At 33.2% G+C, this 26,711-nt stretch overlaps 1 protein-coding gene and 3 long non-coding RNA genes across 5 annotated transcripts in view; 2 read left to right on the forward strand and 2 right to left on the reverse strand.

Moving 5' to 3' along the window:
• LOC126733819 (uncharacterized) overlaps positions 1-26,711 on the reverse strand; it is a 308,547-nt gene that overhangs the window by 45,488 nt on the left and 236,348 nt on the right. The window lies entirely within an intron of this gene.
• LOC126733811 (titin-like) overlaps positions 7,116-26,711 on the reverse strand; it is a 150,617-nt gene continuing 131,021 nt past the window's right edge. The window contains exons 13-17 of one of the 2 annotated variants that reach the window (XM_050437224.1): positions 25,355-25,435; positions 25,077-25,142; positions 18,752-18,784; positions 18,581-18,702; positions 7,116-7,382 (exon numbers count right to left, since the gene is read on the reverse strand). In XM_050437224.1, coding sequence (XP_050293181.1) covers positions 7,291-7,382; positions 18,581-18,702; positions 18,752-18,784; positions 25,077-25,142; positions 25,355-25,435 — 394 coding nt within the window. In that variant the 3' untranslated portion in view covers positions 7,116-7,290. The remainder of the gene's footprint in view (positions 7,383-18,580; positions 18,703-18,751; positions 18,785-25,076; positions 25,143-25,354; positions 25,436-26,711) is intronic. The other variant, XM_050437225.1, reaches the window with a different exon arrangement.
• Positions 19,601-21,550, forward strand: LOC126733822 (uncharacterized). The gene is made up of 2 exons (XR_007659878.1): positions 19,601-20,125; positions 20,187-21,550. It is a non-coding gene; the product is annotated as an uncharacterized LOC126733822 (long non-coding RNA).
• On the forward strand, positions 21,946-24,723 carry LOC126733820 (uncharacterized). The gene is made up of 3 exons (XR_007659876.1): positions 21,946-22,441; positions 22,578-22,805; positions 22,869-24,723. It is a non-coding gene; the product is annotated as an uncharacterized LOC126733820 (long non-coding RNA).

The following is a 26,711-nucleotide window of genomic DNA, read 5'->3' on the forward strand; positions in this document are numbered from 1 at the left end:
TTATATGTAGCCACGGCACAACTAGACATTTTGATAAAACAAAAAACAACTTAATAAAATAATGCTTATCTAATTTTAAATTCACTTCTAATATAAATTAATAATAATACACAATAACCACGTAACACGTAAATAAATAAAACTCGCCAGCTTCCAAAAATTTCAGAAAAGCTATACAAACAACGCCATAAAATAAACCGAGAAAGTGATAGGAATTGGACGGTAATCAGACGCTACTTGCCAGACTACGTCATTGCGCGAAATGAACCAATTGGTGTCAAACGAGGAACATACCGTCGTGAGTGTATCGTGGTACATACCTAATTAACTTTTTGCACGTATTCTTCTATATCGTCGTTGTTAGATGTAGAAATGCGATGTTTATTTTTGTTTAAATATTTTGTTAATGTATGAACTTTATTTATATTAAAAAATCAATATTTGTACTATGTAGGTATTTTTATTTTACAAGATAATAACATCTAAAAAAATGTTTAAGTCCGGCTCTAGCCAAGGCAAAAGCCGCGTGGACCGTAGCGAGTGTCAGCGGCATCCCTACTATAAGCAAATATGCCTCGCCTGCGTTAGTACACATGCACCGAACTCGCTTATTCAAGCCAATGTATTTTTATTGAAGTGCGACTGCTGGTTTCTTTATACTGTGGTTTTGAGGTGACCCCATAGATAAAAATCTAATGGCGTTAGATCGGGAGACCGACGAGGCCAAGCAACAGGTCCTCCTCGACCTATCCAACGGTTTTCAAAAGTATTATTTAAGAGGTGTCTTACAGCAAGGCTAAAATGGGGTGGGGCTCCATCATGCATAAAATACATATCTCGGCGGGTTGCAAGGGGCAAATCTTCTAATAAATCTAGAAGATTGTTCTGGAGGAAATCCAAATAAAGTTCTCCGTTTAAACGTGGTGGCAGTTCAAATTGCCCAATCAAAAAATTGCCAATAATTCCTGCCCAGATATTTATTGATTGGTATTGATGTTGATGATGAGAAATAATAGTATCACGGGGATTTTCATCAGCCCATACATGCGAGTTATGTAAGTTTTCAATTCCATTTTTGGTAAACCCTGCTTCAACGTAAAAAGAATCGTGCTGATAAAGTGAGGGTTATTTCGCTGCTGATCTAACAGCCAGTTTGCAGTGTATTCTAGGAGCAAAATCTCTGGGCAGTTCATGCACTTTTTGTAAGTGATATGGGTACAACAGTTGTTCTTGAAGTACCATATGTACAATTGTTTTGGGCGAATGAAGCTGAGCGGCTAATTTTCGAGTACTCGTTGTAGGAGTGTCAGCTACAGCGTCTAAAATATTTTCTTCCAATTGCACTGTACGTGCTGTTCTCCTCCGACCACCATTATTCTTTTTTTTCAAAACATCCTAAAATTATTAAAGTATTACCTCATTAAGTGGAAAACAGAAACCTACCAGTTTCCCTTAGACGTTGATCAACACGTTGAAATGTTTTCTGATCCGGAATAATGCGATTGGGAAATCTTTCTTCGTACAATCTTGTTGCTTTCAATGCATCGCAAGACGCCAGACCATAGAAGAGATGCATATCTGCATACTTAATAAAAGTAAACTCCATATTTTGATGTAATTTAAATTAAAATTTACCAAAAAATACAAAAATTAAAAAAAAAATTATCAAATAAAGGATGAATATGTTGACAAAGATTAGGTTTAAATGATAGGTATTTGCTAAATTTGGAGTATAGCAACGTTTGTAACAATAATGCGTTCAAAAATGCAAAAATTCCGATAAATAAGTCAGGTACAATACAATTGGTTTACATTATTTTTTTTGTTTTTTTTATGTTTAGTTTTTATCTTAAGAATAACAAAAAGAAATAAACGTATAATAAATAAGAAATACATATTTTGTGAAAGTATTTTTTAGGACACCACTGTATTTTTAGAAACATGTATTATTTTAAATTAGATAATTTAAAATAATACATTATTAAATTGATGCTGCACAACAAACTGTCGAGTATTTCTTCGATGGATGGACGCAGAACACCAACGTCCATATTACAAGGCAAATAATGTTTAGCGGGGGGTTACGCCGATCAAAGACGATTTGAGCAGTTTAGCACGATCGGGTGATTGAACGCGGTGCGGAGGAAACGGTGCTGTGGACGTGATTGAGCCCGTGACCGGATTTTCGCTTTGTTACGCAACGATTTGGGGTTGCGCCTTTTTTTATTTGGCGGTGAACGCGGACTTTTTTTAATCATAACGTGATTGTAAAAAAAGTAGAAACTGAGGGTGTGTGAATTGAAAAAACTTGCTTTTAGCAATTGCTGTTTAGAAACAAAAGTGGAAATTAAGAATAGCGGACGTCCTTCGGCGGTATTACGACAGTGGTCCAATAAGTACTTAGCCTACAAAAAAAAACCAAAATTTGGGAGAAGTGACAATTTATCTCTCTACATAGTCTCCTTTTAACTCAATACACTTCATCCAGCGATGCTCAAACTTCTTCAATCCGTCTGAAAATTACGTTTACTAGAGGTCTCCAAAGTAAGCTTCCCTGGCGGCGATAACCTCCTCATTTGATTCGATTTTCTGCTTGACGAGTGATTTTTCAAATTTGGAAACAAGAAATCGCACGAGGTCAAATCTGGCGAATACCATGGATGGGGCAGAAGTTCGTAGCCCAATTCAACCAAATTTAGTCGTGGCGATAACGGAGGTATGAGTCGGCGCGTTGTCAATGTGAAAGAGTATTTTTTTCTTCGCCAAATCGTTTATTATGTAATTTGGCGTCGAATTAGCCCAATCGTTCCGCATAGTAGAGCTCTGTGATCGTTCTGCCCTTCTCCAGGTAGTCGATATGGATCACACCTTGTGGATCTCAGAAAACGGTGGCCATCACTTTTCTGGCCGATGGGACCGTCTTCGCCTTCGAGATCGTGGATTTTCGTCACATTTTCCCCCGTGGAAGCCGTTTTGGGGGCACCTGGGCGTGACTCATCAAAAACCGACGTGCGACCACCTTGAAACTCATTAAACCTATTATAACCATTAATTTTTGACGGTTGCCATCGAAGGAGAAGAGTCACCATACACAGGATCCAAGCACTCTTTGATTTCGCTGCGCGATTTTTCTTCCAAAAACAAGAATCGAATCACCGACCAATATAGTTCTTTTTCCATTTTTCTAAAGTCTGCGGACACCACCGTTTTCACATGCCGTCAAAACAAAACTACAAGTTTGATTTAGCTGATTTAGCCGTCTACGAGAATGTACTACATAATTGTACATTTTCTCTTATGATAGTGGTTCCAATAGGCGGTGAGGCTAGGTACTTGTGGGACCGCCCTCGGAAATATAAATTTAAAACAAAAAGGGTGTAAAAAAAGACCCGGTTTTACTCATAAATTACGTATACGACAAATTTCTGTGTTGTGTGGGTGTGACGAAGTTAATGCTTTTTTTTCTTTGTTGGATGTGAAGAAAACTGGCTAAAGAAAAATGTTAAAAGTTAGTTAAGTTTCCAAGTAGTAGTACCTTGGTAATCGTTAAAAATAAAATATAAAAAACGGGTATAACAGATAAAGCTTAAAATTTCTACATTTATGTTGTATATCCAAATATTATTTTTACGCCTCCCCTAAAACCAAACTCACAATCCTTTCTATATTACAGGCATAAGCTGTGGACTATAGAACGCTACAATATTCAAGAAAGCTTCTTACTAAGGCATTATAAATGCATGATAAAGCTCTAATAGCAGTTATTAAAGTTCTTTTTATGAATCAGCATTTTATAAGCGATTTTATATTATCCAAGTGCAGGTTAAAGTTAAAATCTTGTCAAAGATAACTACTAAGTCAGTAATTTGATTTGATTTAGTGAGTTTTTCATAAAATAAATGTGACGTGCTTACACTGTGAGACATGTAAGATAGTTCTTGTGATAAAAAGGTCCAAGTCTCCATGCAAGCTCGTATCTGTGGTAACTGCACTAAAGAACTCTAGTTAATTGGCATACATGTCGTCTGGCAAAAACTGTCCCAAAAACCAACAGTTTTATAACTTGTTGTATGAGCAGTGAAGAGTACAGGACTAATATGCGAACCCTGGGGAACACCAGAAGTGACTTTCACCACTCTAGGGATCGCTCCTCCAATAGAAACAAACTGGGTGCAGTCGCATAAATATGACACTATCCAGCCGTAAAAAGAACCACCAACAGATTTCTCAGGAGGGTAATCAAACTTTCTGAAGAGCATGGTTAACACTATCGAAGGCCTTTAATAGCTCTTGTAGAGAGAATCTATTTGACAGCCCTTCTCCGAAGTTTTGATATACAGTCAGGTTAGAAGTGGTTGAACGTCCTCTGTAAAAACCATACTTCCCATTCCATTACTTTTGATATAATGAGAAGAAGACAGATTCCTCTGTATTTCACTACATCAAACCTGTTACCCGATTTAAAAACTGGGAAGACTGCAGATTTTTTCCAACAAGAATAAGAGAATCATTAAATATTTCCTGGATTACCCTACATAGTGGGAGGAAATATGAAGTTAAGCAGTTCTTATGCAGATGGAAATGCAGATGGAATTCCGTCAGGTCCAACACTCTTACTTACATTCAAATTTCTTTCTCTGTATACTGATGAGTGAAGAGGCTGGTGGCAAAGGGTGTGTTGGAGAACTAATCGATAGCACTTGCAGAATGGCCTAAGTAGAGAATCACACAATCGAATGTCATTAGGATACATTACGGTAGGACTAACAGTGTCCTTCAGTACTTGAGAGTTTATGTATATACAAAATTGCTTAATATTAGTTGGAATGGTGTGTTCTCTGTTTGAGATGAATTTAGCATAACAAAGGTCAATATGATGCTATATGGTATTTCTATAATATGATAGTATTTCAATTCTCTTTGCAGATTTGAGGAAATCAAATAATCATCAGCTGAACCAAATCTTTTGTATTTGTGATTGGCTACATTTTTCTATGTTAGAAACTTTTATGTCGAAGGGCTGTACCATTTTGGATATTTGTCATGTTTTATGAGCTTCTTGGATACGTATAGTTCTATTTGTTTAATCAGTATGTCATAGAAGGCCTGTACTCGTAAGCACCAAGTGCTTAAAACATAAACATTGAGACCCTCATAGTTGGCCTGGTGACATTTGTAGACCAGTGTTTCATTACTATTTCTTATTGCTGGAATAGCTTGTTGACCAAAAGTAAAAAGAAGTTAAACATGATGCAGATCTCATTTGGTGAGAGGTGCATCACACTCTTTGACGCAATAAGAGTCCACAAATATATAGGCCAGAATTTTCTGAAAAGAATTAAAGATGCGTTTAATTTGGTGAAATTCTAAGTAGAAAGATTTATCAAGAAGAGCTTGCGCAGCTTGAGATTTTACTTCAGTTTTCTTCTTTCACTTCTTTTTACTCTACCTAACATGGAACAGATTAAAATTACACAGTAACACATAACATACTTCAAGATTGTTGTTTTCAAGAAATTCTATTTTGCCCATGAATATCTCATATGAGACTGCTGCAGAATTGGAAGGAAAGTACACAGAACCAAGGATCATAGCTTTGTCTTTGGAATTCGTTGATAGCCCATATTTTATCCAAATTACCCGTTATTTCAACAAATAACGTACACAATCAATATTAAGTGTTTGAATTCGTGACTGCCATTTATTTTACCATATATAACTCACTTAATAAACTACTGCAATGATCAAGATTCATTTCCATCTATCTGGAAAAAGGTATTATATTGTGGTATTATATCAATCTTTCCTACTACCTTTTGTTTGCATTATTCTAAATTTTGCACGCCAGTTATCCGAACATTTGGCCTCAAATAAAATTACCCCAAATACTAAATCTTGTTTTTTTAAAAAATGACTTAACTTTCATCTGGTAAAGTTAACTTTAAGTTAACTTTACCAGATGAAATTAATATAAAAAAATATTAGCCGCTATAGTGTTATTGGATTTTAATAAGGCTTTCGATGCTCTTAGTCATGATATAATTGGCTCATTATTCCACTACAATGGGCTATGTAAAAATGAACCTAGTTTTACGAAATTATTTGACCAACAGAAAGCAAGTGATAACGTATAATGGGAAGATATCTTCGTATCACAGTATATCAGATGGAGTATCTCAGGACTTAATTGAAATCGTTACTGTATCGTTTTTATCGTTCGTTGTGAACTAAAGCACTTGAGGTACAAAGATAACTGAAAGCTATTAGTATTTTCAAGAAAAAATTTCAGACAACACCAAAATATTCATTTTTTCTAATCCTAGTTAAGTAAAGAATGCGAATGTACAAATAAACTACATTTAATTTGTACATATCATTTAATACCCTATATTCTCCCAACGGTCGACCACCATACCATCCACCCATATTCTAAAAAAAAAAAACAGACAGACTTACTTATATTTTATTGGGTATTACGTCACTTATAGCAAAAATCAGTTTAGAAAATACTATCTCACGCTCAAAAATTGAAAGGAAGAAGAAAATAGACTTATTCACGTATTTAAAAGAAATATGAACTCAAAACTATAATGATACCGTTCGATATATTTAATTTAATTTCAATAAGTTTTAAATACAATAATTTACTTGAGGTATAATACATTTTTTTTATATACCTAGGAGCTGAGGTTTAATCTATTAATCCCTGAGCTCGTTTCTTCTTTTCAATATCCTACCTAATATTTTTATGATTAAAATTAAAAAACGATAAAAACAACACCTACTTTTTAAAAAATACCTAATTTGAACCAACGTTTCGGTAGTTATATCTACTACCGTTATCAAGGTAATTAAAGTAAAATTAAATTAAAAATATAATCAAAATATACTTATCTTGCTTACTAAAAACTAGATAGATCACAGGTAATGACTCATCATAAACTTATGGAAGCTTTATTTTTAGTTTGTTTTGTTTTCCCCAATTTATGTACATTAAAATATTGAAAAAAATCCTCAATTTTACAAAAGCAAAATCAAAACGTTTGAAATAATGTGTATGAAATATGAATTAAAGAGAATTCGTGTATTTTGTCTATATTGAAATAAATAAAACATTTTTTTTTCTAAATATTTTATTGCATTTAATGTAAACTTTAAAACTAAAAAAATACATAATTATTTGTTCTAGGAACTGAAATTTCTGAAAATTAACATGTTTTCTAAATTTTAGTATTTAATACTAAGGTCAACATCACTTCACTGACATAAATTTAAAAAAAATTGAATATCTTAAACTGAAACTACATGATTTGGTTGGACATACTCTAATTCAATTGAGTTGGGCGCAGCTAGCAAACACACCAATCTTTCTTTTGCCAATGCTGTAAAATATACAAAAAATTAGTAAATATGCACATTTTTTAAAAAACATACAAAGTATTCCTTAAAGACATGCTAATATATAAGGGGGTATATTAAGGAATTTTAAATGCGTTTGTCTAGAAAATTGCAGAAACTGTTCATGTCTCATAGACCTATAGAGGCATTTTTAACAATATTTCAGGCATTTATATGTTTTTTTCTCATAGAGGGACTTAAATTTAGGATTCCTGGACCCATTTCTAGAAAAAGAAATTCTATGAACATATGTCCTAAACGTCTTAACTTTTGAGATACAGGTTGTCAAAGTTTTCAAAAAAAATAAGTTTTTTAATAATAACTTAAAACAATATTGTAGACATTCTTATGAAATTTGGTACATGTATTCTATGCATCAAGACGAATTTTTTGATGTGCAAAAAAATTTTTTCTCTTCCAGTGGCATCCTTACAGGTCTTCTATTGAATATTTTTAGTAAAAAAAATAGTAGGGGAGAGTTCCCTTGAAGTGGACAACCCATGAAACGGACACATCGGTTTATGCATGTTTGGTTGCATACCTACCTATTTCTAATGCCTACTGTATATTAGTTGACCGTATAACACGTGGTGGTGTTAGTATCGGTGCGCCGGCGTTATCGTTTGGTATTAGTACACTCAGTGAAATATTTGTGGCAAGCAAAGTAAATATTTACCTATTTTAAGAATTTATTTAGACTGGCTATTTTTGAAGATATCCGAAAGATTTTTGTGTTGGTTGTTTGCTTACTAGGTCTAGTTTCACCCAGGTATGTTGATCTCATTTATATTTTAAACCATAAAAGTAAAAATACGGGTTCACTTTAAAGTAAAGAAATCCATGAATTGGATACCAACGATATCCATGAATCGGACGTTCGATTCATGGGAACCGGAGTGTCCGATTCAAGGAAACAAGGAATAAAGTTCTGGGTAAAATAGTTGACCGATTTTGTTCTTTTAGGCTTGGCTTATTATGTCAAAGCGAACAAGAAAGACTGACGAAGAAATTCGTGAAGCTGTAGATGCAGTTGTAAACCAAGATTTGTCGATTCGGAGTGCAGCTAAAAACTTCGGCATTTCAAAGTCTTTATTAGCTGTACTTGTAAAAAAAGCGAAAAGTGCGTCTGGCAATGAATTTGTTTACAACCGCAATATTGGAAACAAAAAAACGATGATTTAAGATTACAATGACTTAAGTGATAGTGGAAGTGAATCTGATGATTATGAAGAGATGGATGAAGTACATGCGGACGAAATAGTGTATGAACTAAGTGAAAATGAATCATCCGATGAAGATATACCTTTAGTAAATCTTCAAAGAAAAGTAATTTATGGGAGAAATGGCCATAAGTGGTACTCGAAACCTTTTTATACCAAAAATACCCGAACTATGAAAAAAAATTTGGTTCTACATCTTCCGGGACCTAAAACCGAAGCACGTAATGCGAAAAGTGATTATGAAGCCTGGAAACTATTCTTTGATGATAATATCCTTCAAAAAATTGTTACTTATACAAATGAAGAGATTATTAGAAATCAGGCAAAATTCTCAAAACCCCAAAGATATATTGGAGAGACCGATCAGATTGAATTGGAAGCCCTTTTTGGTTTACTGTATATAAGTGGGGGACTAAAATATAACCATGTAAACCTAGACGAGTTGTGGTCTAAAAAATTCGGCCCACCAATTTTTAGAGCCACCATGAGTAAAAACAGATTTTTTTTTCTCATAAAAAATCTTCGTTTTGATGATAAGGCTACACCAAACCAAAGAAAAGAAAAAGATAAGTTTTGTGCCATTCGAGATATTTGGGAAGGATACGTTGAAAATTGTCGAAATAATTATACCCCATCAGAATATGTCACTACTGATGAGCAGCTTTTGGGCTTTCGTGGGCGATGTCCATTTCGTATGTACATCCTAAATAAGCCCGATAAGTACGGCATCAAAATTGTAATGATGTGCGATGCCAAAACTTTCTATATGGTATCAGGAATACCCTATCTTGGCAAGGAAGATCGTCCAAGCAATCTTCCTATTCCCACACAATATGTTTTAAAATTATCTGAACCCATACAAACATTTAATAGGAATATCACAGTAGATAATTGGTTTCCATCAATGGGTTTAGCAACATCACTGAAGGAAGTTGGACTTACATTAGTAGGTACTCTACGAAAAAACAAACCCGAAGTACCAACCGAATTTCTTAAACCAAAAATATCAGAGAGTAACAGATTTGCATTTGATGAAAATGTGGTTTAAGTGTCTCATTCTCCTAGTAAAAAAAGGTAGTACTTCTTATGTCAACAATGCATAATAGCAATGAAATTGACAACCTATCAGACAAATCTGAAATTAATTTGTTTTATAATGGTACGAAATGTGGTGTTGACGTTTTTGACCAGCTATGTCACGGTAAATCAGTATCAAGAAGAACTAAAAGATGGCCTTTACGAGTTTTATGGCATGCTTGATGGAGGTGCCGTAAATTCGTATGTAATTTACCAAGCAAACAACAGCAATACTAATAAAAAAATTCCACGAATAATGTTCTTATTGCAGCTGGGCGAGGAACTAACTATAAAACATATGAAGAGGAGGCTTGAAATTCCGAATTTACCAAGTACTCTTAGGTAACAGGAACAAAAATAGTGTTTTTGCTTATAGATCTAAAGTCCAAATTTTTTGTTTCAGGCTGCAAATTTTAGAGATATTGGGTATAGCGGAAAGTAACATCTCTAGACAGGCACCACGTCTTTTAGAAAACAACAAAAGTCAACGCTACTCTATTTGTCCTCAGACGTAGGATAGGAAAGGCAGAGATCAATGTATCAAGTGTGAACGAAAATTATGCGCCGAACACAGAAACGCAATTTGTCAATTTTGTATTTAAATATTTGGTTGTTTTTTCCTAATAAATCTTTTAAAAAAGTCTTTTTATCTTGTGTTGTTTTTATAAAAATAAATATACCACAAAAGGTGGGCATTCCACATAGATCTAAAATAGGGGCGACCCCATGTTGTCATTTATGTGTACATATTTTCATGTTGTCGTTTAAGGGTTAAATCGAAAATGTGTCATGGCTTAACTACCACGCAAACAAGAGAGCTTGCATACCAGTTTGCATTGGCGAACAACATATCTATTCCACCACAATGGAAAAAAAATTCTAAAGCTGAAATCCACTGGCTTCATGGGTTTATGAAACGCAATAAGGATTTGTCTGACGGAGCAGCCAGAAAATACGTCTTTAAGCAGAGCATCTAGTTTTAATAAATCAAACGTAGGCACTTTTTTTCCGAATTAGAAAGGTTGTACAAGAAATATGGGTTTTCAGCCAACATGATTTGGAACCTGGGTGAAACTGGTTGTATGACAGTTACAAAATCACCAAAAAGTTATAGCAGTAAGGGGTTCCAAACAAGTTGGTCAAATTGCATCTGCCGAAAGAGGAACGCTTGTCACCACACTTTTTTTGCTGCCGGCAGATCACTGCCACCTGTATTCGTGTTTCCTCGGGTTTATTTTAAGGACATTATGCTTAAAGATGCACCGACAGGGTCTAAAGGGTTTGCAAATCCATCTGGATGGATTACAGAAGAAATAGAAAATGATAACAAAATGCTTTAGAGTCTCTAAAGCATTTTGTTAACCATGTTAAACCCACGAGTGAAGATAAAGCTTTGATTATTATGGATAACCACATTACTCATGTAAATATACAAGTAATTAATTTTGCAAGGGAAAATAAAATTTTAACACTCCCTCCCCACTGCAGTCACCGAATGCAACCACTTGATGTGACAGTTTACGGCCCTTTTAAGGCAAGGTACAAAGTGGCATTAAATAATTGGCTTGTCTCAAATCCTGGCAAAATCGTTGTCTATAAAAAGTTTATTATTGTTTTATTTTTTTAATTGTTTTATTATTATTATTTGTTTATTTTTTTATGAAAATTAATTATCTATAAAAAGTCTATACGAAGTTACAGGATTTGTTAATGTTGCATATAGTGAATATTTTTCAATAAACAATATTTGTAGGAGCTTTCTGAAAACAGAAATATATCCATTTAATTCATCAATATTTACTGAAGACGACTTTCTGGCATCATCTGTAACCGACAGGCAAAATCCTTGCAACAAAGAAATTCAAGAACAAGACAAGAAGTTCAATGATTTATCTGAAGTTGGAGGATTGAACATAGTTTCTCAGTCAACTTCTAACTTGAACACTTCAAATTCCTGTGGGCAGACCGCCAAGTTTAACAGCACCTGTTTGGAATTTATCCCTTCAACTAGCTCTGACCATTCTAGACCTTGCTGTTCTAAAAGTGTGGAGAACTTAAATCGATCAATTACATTACAAGGTCGAGCTGAACCAAAGTTTACTGAATAAAATACAAGTTGCTTTACTCGGCTCCACGCGCCGAATTACCTATTCACCGCCCCTCACTTCATTTACCGGGCGACGCTCCTACAATCGAATCTGCTGCGTTACACAGTGAGTAGAGTCTAAATCGTTTTGATGTGCGAGCGTTTTATTACTAGTTGTACCGGGTGGACTCAGTGGACTGGCAAATTATTATAATCTATTATATTAAAATGTCGACTTATTGTTCGGTAGACAGTTGTTTTACAAAGCGTGGAAGTGGTTTAATGTTTTTTTAATGTCCGAAAAATGAAAATATATATATAAAATATATATATTTATAAAATAACAAATAAGAAATAAGGTTAACCAGTTACATGCTAGGTTATAGTACCTCTCTGTTTTGAGAGGGTGTGTTGTGACCAAAATAACGTGCGCAGTTTCGTTTTCACATAAAATAAAATATGAAAGTTGAATTTTGGTCAACTTCTTATTTTATTCTTATTTTATTTTACTTTAATTGTCTGTATAAATCCAGCTTAAGAGACTACATTGTTTACATTTTAAAATGGCAAAATATATTTTCCTCTCCATCTTTTGTCCTTCTTTTACAATATTGCACTTTTCCCAGAGCTATTTATCCGCTTTTTAAGTATTAAAAAATGTAATACCTTTTAAAGGTTATTTGAGTCGGAAACATAACTGAGCTTATAATGAAAAAAAACTAATCGAAAATTAATAAAATTCATAGAAAAATCGACTTAATTTAAAAGCAAAAATATTAATAAAGGCAGCAGTCAAAACAAAAATATCTTGGAGCATTAAAAAATTTAGTTGCGCTACAGTCTCACGCAAAAGAGGAGAGGTTTCCAAATCCGGAATAGCAGAGCACGCGTGGCATAATGGACACAATATCCATTGGTCAGAAGCCAAGATTTTGCACAAGGAACAGCACTGGCGGAAGAGGAAGTTTGTAGAGGCAGCTTTCATTTCACAGAATCAGAGGATCTTTAGCCAGCCAAACGTCGATATACCCAACATCTGGAAGCCTCTACTCTCAGGACAGTGTAGGATCTAGAGAGAGGCGTGTCCTCCCCCCCTCCCCCCCCCCCAACTCTTTTCACGGATGCACACATCTAGTATATAAGCCTATAGAATAGTAGTTTGCTGTCAGTTTACATTAAATAAAATAAGACAATGCAAGTTCGACAAGATGTTTTCTCTGTACCATTGTCTACCACCTTCAAAAACAAGTCTCACACACGTTTTACTATTTTTCGAGTTCTGTCAAAAATTATGAATGAATCCCGAGCGATGTTGCCAAGGAATTAAAACAAATAAACGCTTTAAATTATTGAGTCTAAGGGCGTGTTTTGTGTTTAGATATTTTATCAGTTTTTTGTTGTTTTCGTACTTTTTTGGAGAAAATTAATGCCAAAATAAACGATCATGGTGCACGATTCTTGTGTAGTAAAGAGAGTAGAGCATTAAAATCTAAATTTAACGTTTCATCGGCAAGTTTATTTGTTTACGTTTAAACAGCAAAAGACTTTTGTATTTTTACCACCAGCGTCGTCACATGAAAAATATTACGGTTAATTAATTATGTAATGATATTTTTCGCCTCTATTTAAAATCGCACAAGAGCGACGAAAACAACACGTATAGATATAGAAAATTATTTGTACAGTACCGGGTGTTTCAAATTCGAGCCACATCATTGGGATTTCGGAAACGGTAAGAGATACAGGGTCGGTTAAATTGGGGCAAAGTTGCGTATTCTTATGCTTAACAAAATGCCGTTTTAAAATTTAAAAAATTCCGACTACGTACGAAGTTATTCGGAAAATACCGAAATTTTGGAAAATCGTTTTTATTTTTTTGTGAGGTTATTTGAAAACATATTTTAAAATAATTGACACTTTATTATTGTCACTTTTTCTCCTCTACCAGATGGCGTCGTCAAATTTAAAATCCGACGTTTCGTCTTTTGGCAACCATCATCAACTTTATTTTTTTAAATACGGCCCTGGAATTTTTTTTACTCATTTTAATTCCGTTTTTTATTCTTAGAGAAATGACATATCACATAGTTTAATTTTCCAATATTTTGATGTCAAAAATTTACTTTTATTAAAAAAAAGTTAATACTGTCCTGTTGTTTGAAATAAAAAGTAATAATTTATCTTAACACTATCATTTATTGAATAAATCAATGTTTTTGACGAAATTTTTTAATTATTAACATGGTAAAAATAGTATAAATTTGATATATTATACTAAATTTTAACAATAACAATAGTAACAACTATAATTAAAGATTACAAATAGGGGAAGTCTTTATCTCCAAGAAAAAAAAAATGCATGTTTCTTGGAGATAAAGACTTCCCCTATTTGTAATCTTTATATACGCATTCTCCTACAAAATATGGACTTCTATTCAACAACTATAATTTATTACTAATTTGTATGTTGAACAACACAAACTAAAAATAATAGAACTTAATGCGAAAAAATGCAATATTTTAAGTTTAAAGTAAATATTCAAATAGTTGACCCTGCACCTCAATACATTTCTGTATCCTTCTACGTAAATTTCCAGACACTGCCCGCTGGATAGTCCTGGCTCGTATACCCCTTAATTCTGTCAATAAATTTGCACGTAAAATGTTTATATCATTTGGGGTGTTCTTAAATAGTCTGTTCTTTAAATAGCCCCAAAGAAAATAATCTAACGGGGAAAGATCGGGACTTCTAGCTGGCCAGCGCACCACCCCTTGATTTCCAATCCACTGATTAGGAAAATTATGATTTAAAAATCGTGTGACATTCCTTCCATTATGGGGTGGTGCACCATCCTGCTGCCACCACAAATCGCGGATAATATCAAGAGGTTCATTTTCAAGAACATCGAATATATTTGGCAGAATTAAATCTAAATAGCGCTCAGCAGTTAAATTACCGTCGTATATAATAGGTCCCAAAATTCGATTCCTGTAAAGACCCACCCAAACATTGAAAGAATTATGCCCCTGTCTTCTTACTTCGCGGTTTTGTCTCGGATTTTCGACTGAATAAAAATGTTTATTATTCCGATTAAATAGCCCGTTGGTCGAAAAGTTACATTCATCTGTCCAAATTATTTTGTTTAAAAAGTCTTCGTCATCTTGCAGTTTTTCGTTCAACCAATTGCAAAACTGAAGCCTTCTATCGGTATCTCCATGCCTAAGTTCTTGACTGATATGAAGTTTATAAAGGCGATAGCGATTTTTTCTCAATACTCTGTGGATAGGGGACTTGGCATATTCAATTCACGGGAAAATTGTCTGGTTGAACCTTGCGGATTTTGGGTAACCTTTAACGAAAGCTATCTAATAAAAAGTTATTGTGAAAGTATATCGTTGTAAAACTTACAGCATTAATAATCGCCTGCTCGGTTTCAGGATGCACTCGAGTCCCATACATATTTCGAGGTTTAGTGAAACCTCCATAGAGGCTAAGGTTCCTGTCCAAAGCTCCGAAATACGTATAATTAGGTTGGGGGCGCTCTGGATATTGCTCCAGATATTGTTGGCAGGAGCGTTGCGAATTTCTATTCAAAGAATAGTAAATTTGGACCATATCACGTTGTTCGCTACTGGAGAATACCATTTTTGATTTCACAAAATATCGAAAAAGCCAAATGTCAAACAGATATAAACAATTAATGACAGATGGTCGTCCATTTTTTTCTAATTCAAAGCCATCTTTGCTAATAAGAATTTTCAAGTTATTCAGCCGGAGACTTAGACATCAGGCCTGCAGAAAAATTTGTGAAAATATAATATAACATATTAGCAATATTTTTACCATGTTATTGATTGAAAAACAACATCAAGACAATTTTTATTTCAAACAACAGGACAGTATTAACTTTTTTTTTAATAAAAGTAAATTTTTGACATCAAAATATTGGAAAATTAAACTATGTGATATGTCATTTCTCTAAGAATAAAAAGGGGAATTAAAATGAGTAAAAAAAATTCCAGGGCCGTATTTAAAAAAATAAAGTTGATGATGGTTGCCAAAAGACGAAACGTCGGATTTTAAATTTGACGACGTCATCTGGTAGAGGAGAAAAAGTGACAATAATAAAGTGTCAATTATTTTAAAATATGTTTTCAAATAACCTCACAAAAAAATAAAAACGATTTTCCAAAATTTCGGTATTTTCCGAATAACTTTGTACGTAGTCGGAATTTTTTAAATTTTAAAACGGCATTTTGTTAAGCATAAGAATACGCAACTTTGCCCCAATTTAACCGACCCTGTATCTCTTACCGTTTCCGAAATCCCAATGATGTGGCTCGAATTTGAAACACCCTGTACACAATCCTAACCCGATTTGTAAGGGAGGGAAAATGAAAATTACAAATTTGTCGATTATTATAATATTATTTGCACTAGTGCATAAGCTCTACCTCACTGGCAACAAATTAAACAAAAATTAATTGAAAATATGCATTGTTGCCAAGGGGTACTAACAACACTTTCTCCATCCTTTTCTCTCTCACTACTAATTTTAAAACAATAAAATTCCACATTTTTGGGCTGGTTATGAATGAAACATTACGTTTATTACTTATAATGTCTTTGGTAATGCTATTATTAGTCTGACAAAATAACAAAAACGTCAAAAAGTGTAGTAATCAATCATTGAAAATTCAAACATGTCATTACTTAGTAGTTATGTCTATCTTTAGTTGTTACGTTTAGTAACAGTAATATATGCATTTTTTCACACAAACTTTTGACTTTGATTTAAAAATAAATCCTAATGAAACCAGTCATACCAAAACAACCTTTAATAAGATACCTAAGTACCTATAATTATTAACAAAAAAAATTTAATCATTTAGTTCTTGAATTAGGTAAACTTTGATAATGTAAAATTTATTTAGTTTGGTGGTTATAAAAACAAATAATTTAAAGTATTATCAATTTACATATTTTTCCCAAGTAGGTACATTAAATAATAATTTTATGCCAGATCATACAGTTATTATAAAATCGTGCTCCGTCTTCCCCTACAGTTCGAATTAGACGAAACTCGTAAAATAATAGGTATTTTTTACCAGAATTCCCCTTTACATTTTTTGCTAGTTCCCCGTCGGCGAGGAGCTCGGCGGCCTGCCTTTGAGATCGAACGATAAAAGGTTTTTCGCCGAGTGAAGCAACTTGTATTTTATTCAGTAAACTTTGGCTGAACTAAATCTAATTTCACCTGAAGTTCTTAGACCCTATCCAAAAGCAATGCCACGGAAATCAGTCCGAAGTAAAAGAAAAAAAGGAAAAAGTGCTGTTATAACTGACACTTCCGAAAAAGATGAACTTATGAGAGCATTTGAGGAAAAGGCAAGGAAACGAAAAACAAATATAGGCTCTCAAAAAGCAAAAGTACCAGCAAAGAAAACTAAAATGAATATAAAGTTATCGAAAGTTGCTGAAAATGATTACGATTCTGATACTGATATATCCTCGGAAATATCACTACACGATGAGTCTCCGATACCTGCTAACCTAGAAGAATTGTGTGAAGAAATGGTGGAAAAGAATAAAGATGATTCATGTGATCGAGAAGAAGAAAAGGAAAATTCGGTTTGTCCAATCTGTCAAGGTGAATATCAAAACAGCAAAGAAGAACGGCCCCAGTGCAAACTTTGCACGAAATGGGCTCACAATTCTTGTGGAGTTCTGGGAAAGTTAAATTTTTTCTGTTACAAATGTTTTTAAATTTTTATACTGTATTGTAATCAGTTAATTATGAATTATGAACCCCATTTCATGGGAACAACCGTCCGTTTCATAGAAACCTGTTCATGAATCGGACACTTGGTAAACAATAAGAAAAATAAAATTTAAACATCTTGACTTATCTTTTTATAACTTTTAAGTGTAGAAATATAAAGCCTGATTTTCTGACAAGTGTTGGTATAAATATTTCAATTCCTAAATGAATCGTTTAGCCGCTAGAGCCATTCCAATAAAAATGTCCAGTTCAAGAAAACTCCCCTACGCCACTGCTTTTTCTTAAAATAAAAATTATTTTTAAAATCCCCATTCAGTTTTTAGCAAATTTGATCTCTTGGTTTTTTTTCATCCGACGCATGATTTTCGCTTAAAAAAATAAAAACAATTTTACTTCCCTAAAAATCTGATGCGGTGTAAAAATGTTTGTTCGTCAATTGCGCAAGCAAATTAAGGGATCAGATTTATTACAAGAAGTATGAAAAGTTAAAAAATTTAAATAATTTATGAAAATAAATAAAATAAATAAATACTCATGTTTTTAACGCGTTTAAAAAGTAAATGAGAGTAAAAAAGTGCCGTAACGCGTCTTTATTTAACGCAAATAAAGTCGTGGAGTAGCCTATGCATGTTTCTTATTGCTCATGCAACGAGCAACGAGCTGTGATTTTAATTTCAATATTTAAAAAAAAACATTCAAAGTTTTATTTTAATTGTCCTTTAAAAACTTTAAATAAGTAAAAATGGTTTTTGGTTTAGGTTTTATTATAGAAAGACAGATCTTAATGCAGGAACTTTATTACTTGAAAGTCAATAGAAATCATATACAATTTATTTATATGTTTGAACCAGTTATTTTTATTGCATCATAATCAACTTTCAAAAATATATTTTTTTTCAAAGTTAGGTTAACTCATCAACTCTGTTGTTTTTTAATTTTAATTATAATTTGTTATCAGGCTGAATCCAATATAGAATATAACCAATGCTTCCGTGCAAATAAAACTACATACATACCTAACAAAGTGGCAAAAAGAACCGCCATGTTTCGTTTTATGAGTCGTTTGCCTAAAGATTTGCAAATTTGCTCCGGTGTTACTTTCTCTTGTTTTCTAATAATTTTCAGCACTTCATTTGACCTAAATAATAAATTTACAGAAAATATAACACTAAAATTGGACCTATTACCATTTATCTCCAAACTTAATATCCTCTGTCGACCTGAAATAATAAAATTAAGTGAATGAATCAATAATACGTTTCCCATATCGCATATCCGCAAAAAAACTGTCACAACTCAAAAAAATGCATTTTTAAGATAATACCGTTGATTGAAGAGGCGAGATTCCCTTTTCAATCAACGATAATACTATAGGATTATCTGAAACATTCATATCTTTCTTCCTATAAAGCGTCATTTTTATACTTCATCCTCAGGACGCTAGATGTCGCTAGATGACTGATTGTTATTAACCGTTTAGCCCCCCACGCAATCGACAACACCGTCGCATTACCTGTTGGAACACGATTGCGTGAGGATAGTTTCTCCGTCTGTCGAGAAAACCGTTTTATTTTGAGTTGTGACAGTTTAATAAAATAATTTTACTGGCGGTTGAGTTGGTTATATGTATGAAATAGTGTATCATTTTGAATTGTGACAGTTTTTGAGAGGTATTTTCTTAAGAATTGTTATTTTTGTGGTGATATACCGTAATTTTTTGATTTGTGACAGTTTTAAAACAGTGTTTTTGTTTACAAAATAATATATTTATTAAATAAAATACTGTAACACTTTGAATTGTAACAGTTTTTAAGAACTATTTTCTTAGAAATCTGCCCTTTTATAGTGAAAAACCATTACTTTTCGGAAATAGACAGTGTTTTTCAGAAACTTGTCAATTTGGATCGTGATTATTTTCTAAAGATTTTGGAGATATTGGAGTTTAGTACGAATTTTATGATCATGTAAGTAATTCATTTTTATATTTTTAATCTGTAGTCATCTTTGTTGTCTTTTATGAAGCAGTAAGCAAACAATATTAATCTTTTTTTGATAAAAATAATATAAAAAATTTTAAAAAAAATTAAAAGTTTTATGATTCACGCAAAATTTAACATTAAAGATATTAAAAGAAAGTAAAAAAAATTGTAATTTTTATTTTGGAATTACATCCTTTTTACGAAAAAAAAATAGGTATTTTTGCAATGATTTCTTTCTAGCCACCTCTTATCACACCTTTATTAAAAATGAACGACTCAATAAAGTCTCGCACTCTGTGGATGGTCAATCAAAGTAGAATGGTCAACCAAAATACCAATTTCGAAGAGAATTTAGGGAGTTTAAATTCTACTAACTCAACATTAGGTAAAGGCAACACGTTTTTTTTTAAATAAAACTTTAGACTTACGCAGACTTTGTTCCAGCACAAGATTCGGGACAAGATTACAAGATTAGTACAAGTTTGATTGAAAGTAATGATTTTGACGTGATTGAAAGTGAAGAACAACCTGGTTATTTAGAACTAGAACGTGAGTGTTTGCTGGAGCACCTAGAGCAACAAGGTTAATTATTTAATAAAAGTGTCTTTAAACTAAGTTATAAAAAATATGATTATTTCTTTAGAAAATGCTCAAAATCTTAATAGTTGTCCAGTCGAACAATGCGAGAAACCATCATTAGGAGAACGCAGAGATTTTCAAATAGCTTCAACTCTTAAAGAACCTTTGGATGCACATGAGTCACAACTGAATGAATCTTTCTCAGAAAACGATGACGATTAGGTGAAAGATCCTAATTATGACACAGATTCATCTACTTCTTCATCGGACTCGAGTTCATCAGATTCAACTTCGAGTACGAGTAGTTCCTCAGCCTCCAGCTCGTGCCCTAATGGGTCTCACCATACTAGGAGGGCGTCAGTCGTTGACAGCCAGCCTGACCCAAGATTTTAATGCTCAAGAAGCTTCCATTATTGCTTCTGATAATGATTCTACCCTAAAAAAAACTACCAAAGGAAAAAAAGAGTATAAGATGTAGATAATTGGAAAAGTAACGCGGCAAAGAAGCTAAGAAACTTAGGGTTAGCCTATACCTCAAGAGCTAAGTCGGCATCAAAAAAATCGAAGCCCGCCAAATAAAACCTCCTTGCGGGATTAAATGCCGATTTAGATGTTTCACAAAAATTGACAAAACACAAAGAGCCACTATTTTTAAAACATACTGGGATCTCGGAGATATAAATAGACAAAGAGACTTTATTAACAGGTGCCTAAAACCAATCAAACCTACCTATAGATACAGCAAAACTATAAAGCCTAGAAAATATAACAATGCATTTTACTTTTATATTAATAGTGATGAACCAATTCGTGTGTGTAAATATTTTTTTATGGCCACTTTAGATATTAACACCAGAAATATAAGGACAGTAATTGAAAAACTAAATATGGGTTCTGTCAACCCAGATTTAAGGGGTAAGCATCTAAAGCACCGAAAAGTTGACGAAGCTTTTAAAATCGGAGTTCGTGAGCATATTAAAGGCATCCCTCGCATCGAGAGTCACTATCTGCGAAAGCAGACCACGAAAGAATTTATTGATGATGGGAAAACCCTTGCAGATTTATACAGAGACTATAAAAAAAGCTGCCAAGATAAAAATCTTCCTTTTGCAAACTTAGTAATGTATTCAAAGATTTTTCAATACTGAGTTTAACATAAGCTTCTTTATACCAAAAAAAGATCGCTGTGAGTTATGTGATAGTTACGAAATAGCGACCGGTGAAGGTAAAAAATCATTTAGTAGAGTAAATTTGGTAAGAAAAGTCGCTTAGTTCTCGAGAAAAAAAAACCGGCGTACAACCAAAGGAGACTTGGTGGAATCCATTAATAATGTAATTGTGCGTATGAAACCTTTTTTTACGACATTTTTCGGTGGTCGAGATGTTTTTTATTTCGCAAAAACTAAAAAAAAACGTTTTTTAAGAAAACGTGTTTTTTTACGGCTCCACCGCCCTATATCTCTAAAAGTACTTGTGCTATCAAGCTAATTTTTTTTAAAATTAAAGTCAAAACAACAGCGCCTCAAATAACGTTTCACGTTTACCCAATTTTGTTTTTTTTTTATTTGTTAAATAATAAGAAAATGAAACTTATTATTTTCAGAAGCATAATTTTGAGCAATCGACAAAAAAGTTTATTTATGAAAATTTGTGTATACATGCAGCCTATGAAATGAAGCCAATACTTTATAAAAGTTTTTAAAAAAAAATTTTTTCAAATATCTTTGATAGTATTGAATCAGCGATTTTTTTTTATAGGCCAGAGTTGTGTTTTTGAGCGCTCCGCTTTAGCGCTCAAAAACACAACCGGCGGCGGCGGGCTATAAATAGTATTGCAGTATTATTGTGTTATTCGTACGCGCCTGCAGTATTAATCGGAAGTAATTTCTACTAGACTGAGTTGTTTCATGTTTGTGTTATTATTTACTTTTGCCCAAGACAATGGAGTGCATTATATGTAAGAAAACTGTGTATAATACTGACAAATCTGTGATACAAAACCCAAGAATACAAGGTTTGCTGTCTTTAATATCAAGTGTAAAAAAAAGGCAAGATAATATTGGAAAAGAAATTCTGGCAAAAAAAATCTGTCTTAAATGGCACACTAACAGTAAAATATCATATAGACTGTCGTAAATCTTACACGAGTTTTCAAAATATTGATAATAGTAATAATAGGGAGTTAAAAAGTGGTGCCGGTCCTTCGAATTATTCCGCTAAGCATTTTAGATCCGATGGTTTTGATGTTAGGAAAATGTGCCTTATTTGCAACAGTAGTGGAACTAAAAAAAAAGAAAAACTTGGTTGCCGTTCAAACAGGTAATATTATGCACCTATAAGTTATTTTAGTTATTTATAGGATTTTTTCACGGTACATATTTATACCTCTTTTTTTTGTAGTAAAAAAAATTAGGTTGCGTTATTTATTTTATACCTAATAGTTCAATCTTTTTAGGCAATGGAAAAAAAATATAATCATTCTTTAAAAATTGTCTGATTTGCCATTGCTATCTAATGAAGAGGCATTAAAGATTGTAACAAAGCTAGTCCTTCTATTATATAGAAATAAAGATAAAGATGTCCAGAAATTAATCGATCTAAGGGTTAAGCTAGCGACATTAACAAATAAACCATCATCGAAACTTCCTCCAACTGAAGGCGCTTTTTATCAGCATTTTTTAAGGTAAACAAATTTTTAAGGAATAATAATATACATTATAATGTAGTATGCATAAATTTCCTGCAGGTGTATGTATCAACTTCGAATATGGTATAGCAGTGATATTCCAATGCCAAGTATAAATACAAACGCATCAGGATAGAATTTAACTGAAGATGTATGGACTCCAGTTTTTTCGGATGATAAGCCAATTCCAGATTTTGTTCGAAAATCATTAAATATTTATTGTTCTGATAAAAACTGTAACAATAAAAAATGTACTTGCATCAAAGAGGGTTTAAATTGTTGTATCGAGTGCAAATGCCGTTTTTGTAGTAACCTTCTTGAAAATATCGAGATGGATGCGAATGATAACAACGAATTAGAATATTATTAGTGTAGCGTTTATTAAACAACCACAACATAACCATTATATTTAGCTATATTTATTTATCCAAATAAGAGTTTTATTTCAGCAAAACTTGTTTATACTTATTGTTACTTCAATAATACATGTAAGTAGGTATGTACCTATGTGTGAGATAATTAATCCATTTATTTATTTAGCAGTAAATTATCATTTTTAATTTACTTTAAAAATGATAAACCACTTATTTATTATAATATATAGATTGGTACCTATGTATGTATATATATGGGTATATTATACATATACAAAGCCAACTAAATATTTAAAATGAAACACATCAGTACGTACTTATTATTACGAACTTTGCGCAATCATGCGTCAGTCACTTCGATACCCAATCGTTGCAGCGGACTCGATATGATAGCCGCGCTAAGCGCGCAAATCCAATTTTGCCCATAAAAAAAAATTCACTGACTCAATACTATCAAAGATATATGAAAAATGTTTTTTTCAAAAACTTTTATTAACTATTGGCTTCATTTCATACGCAGCATGTATACACAAATTTTCAGAAATATACTTTTTTGTCGATTGCTCAAAATTATGCTTCTGAAAATAACAAGTTTTAGTTTCCTATTATTTAACAATTAAAAAAAAAACAAATTTGAATAAACGTGAGCTGTTGTTTAAAGCTCTGTTGCTACAGCTTTAATCTAAAAAAAAAATTACTTGATAGCTCAAGTACTTTCAGAGATAGAGCGATGGAAACACAAAAAAACGTGGATTTCATAAAATCAATTTTTTTGATTTTTTTCCGGATAAAAAACATCTCGACCACCGGAAAATGTCGTAAAACGCGATTTCATATGCCATGTAACATATTTAATGAAACCCAACATGTTTCACCTGGTTGTACTTCCAAAAAAAAAAATGACACCCTAGACCCTAGAATTTACTACACTAATTGGAGCTTAAATATTTATTACATCAGGAAGAGAAAGAGTTATCTAGGAAAGAAAAGGAAGAAGAAAAAAACATATTTGAATAAAATAAATTCTATAACGCATAAATATCTGATCACAGGTCACAGCCAAAATGAAGGGGATTCTGTACACTCAACGATTGAAAGGCAAATTAAAAGGAGTCTTATGTTCCTAGCCAATATGTACAAATAATTCGATCCGTCAAAAAAAGAGGAGAGTCGTATCATGTAAATGAGTTAAGTTACCAGGACTTTTTCTCCTTAAAGTCACTAGCAGATGAAATTAATCTGTCTTGTTTTAGAAAAGTAAAAATATCTGAGGTTAAGGTCTTAAAGTTGACCAATGAAGATCCAACTAAACTTTTCTATAAAACTTCTTATAAGCAGGAAGAGTTTATGCAGGAAAATCTGATAAGAGAAACAAGAAACTCTACGACGCGACGTGTCCAAACCAGCCTCTACTGAAGTCAGCTTATAAAGCCGCTCCAAAAATAAAGGAAAATAAGAAAAAAGATCTTATGGACCTACTGGAACATCACCACATTCCAGGTTATTATGCAGCTTTTTATAATACGCTGTAAAATGTCAAAAATAAAAGTTTTATTATGACAAATGTTTTTTTTCCGACTGTAATAATCATATCGAATCGAAATTTTATTTTCAACAATAGTGTCACAACTCTAAATTTTGACATATTTTTGCAAAATAAACAACAAGCAAATTGTTCTTGAATCATCATTGGCATATTATAATTAAGGTAAATATTCTAAGATATAAATTCAAAAAAAATATATAAAATTTCACTTAAACTATAAAGGAAAAAAAAAATAAAGTTCGTAATTTTTTTAAAATCGTTTTTCTCAAATCTATATATTTTGAGTTATGACACTTTTTTAGCGGGTGTGCGATATTATTGGTTGGATATCATTTTATGAAAACTTACGGGTACTGTAGAGCGTCTTTTGATTTTTGTTGGGGTTGATCAATTTTCGGAAGTATTGGCTCCATACTAAATAAAAAAAATCAATAAGAACAAAGTTTACATGTTATCGAAACGAATTTTTACACTCTTTAATTCCATAAAAGGATATGTTTCAAACGTAATGTAGCACATCAAAATATTTGTTTCACAAAAAAATTGATTTGCTTTTCCGAAGTTTTTTTTTTAAATTTGACTTTCAATTTATAAAAAAATTAAACTATCCAGTTCCAAATACTTACACGGGAATAATAATCTCTTGCTCCATCGGAATTTCCTGCTCTGGCTCTTTCTCTCGGCGTTTTTTAGCTTCGTCTACAGTACTACAATAAACAGGTGATTAGGTTACCATTATACAGAGTGTTTCAGAACTATGAGATCAAACTTCTAGGGGTTGTTCAGTGCAACAGTAGAATCCATTTGAGTATAGGAACCCATGTCCGGAAATGTGTCACTACGGCCCTAAGACGCGTTTAAATTTAGAAAAAATATTAATTACCTAAATAGGATCTTATGCATTTATTTTTATCTTTTGTATATGATACCATCACAACAATTGTTCAAAATGTCTTCCTCCAACCTCAATAAACCGATTTAAACGCCGCGCATGATTTCGGCGGACTACACTAAAAATTTGATCCTCGTTTTGAATGATTTCAAATGCTGCTGTTATTCGTCCAATTAAGTCTAGCTCTGATTCTTCTGAAGTTTCGTAGACTAAAGACTTTACATGTCCCCACAAGAAAAAATCGAGGGACGTTAAATCGGGTGACCTAGGGGGCCAAGAAACTGCTCCACCTTTGGCAATCTAACGCAACGGTGCCCAAACCGCTGAGCCAAATACTCGCGTACGTGTACAGCAAAGTGAGCCGGCGCTCCATCATGCTGAAATCACATTTGCTGTCTAACGTTTAGTGGAACATTTTCAAGGTGTTTTGGGAGAACTTCCTCCAAAAAACGCAGATAAATAGGTCCTGTTAACCGTTCCGGTAGAAGGTATGGCCCAATTAAATAATCATCAACAATGTCTGCCCATACGTTGACAGACCAACGATTCTGATGTCTTCTTGGAAAAATTGCATAAGGATTTTCTTCGTCCATGGTTGGACATGGCTATTTCTACTATTAAAAATACCGTCTCTTGTGAAAGAGGCTTCATCGGTCTACAAAACATATCGTAAAAAATTTGGTTATGCAATGATGTAATCCAGAAGCCATCGACAAAATTGAACTCTAGAATGATAATCGGCTGCAGTCATACCTTGAACTTTCTGGTTAGTGGTAAGGATGGAGTTGTTGCTCGTGTAGTACCCGTCAGACAGAAGCGTTACTCGTATTCATATTCTTAGCGACGTCACGTGTGCTATTTGATGGTTCATCGGCAACTCGCTGAAGCATCTCTTCTTCAAATTCGACGGTTCTTACGGTTGGAGCAACACCAGTATCATGCATCTTGGTCTTAAACATGCCTGTCTCAGCGAGCCGCCGATGAACCGCAATAAACTTTTTGTATCCAGGATGGCAGGATGCTATCGTTCGGGATAACGTTCATGATACAACTGCGATGCTGCTCGTGCATTGCAGTTTGTTGCTCCGTAT

This window comes from Anthonomus grandis, chromosome 3, assembly GCF_022605725.1.
Source record: "Anthonomus grandis grandis chromosome 3, icAntGran1.3, whole genome shotgun sequence".
Taxonomy (NCBI): Eukaryota; Metazoa; Arthropoda; class Insecta; order Coleoptera; family Curculionidae; genus Anthonomus; species Anthonomus grandis.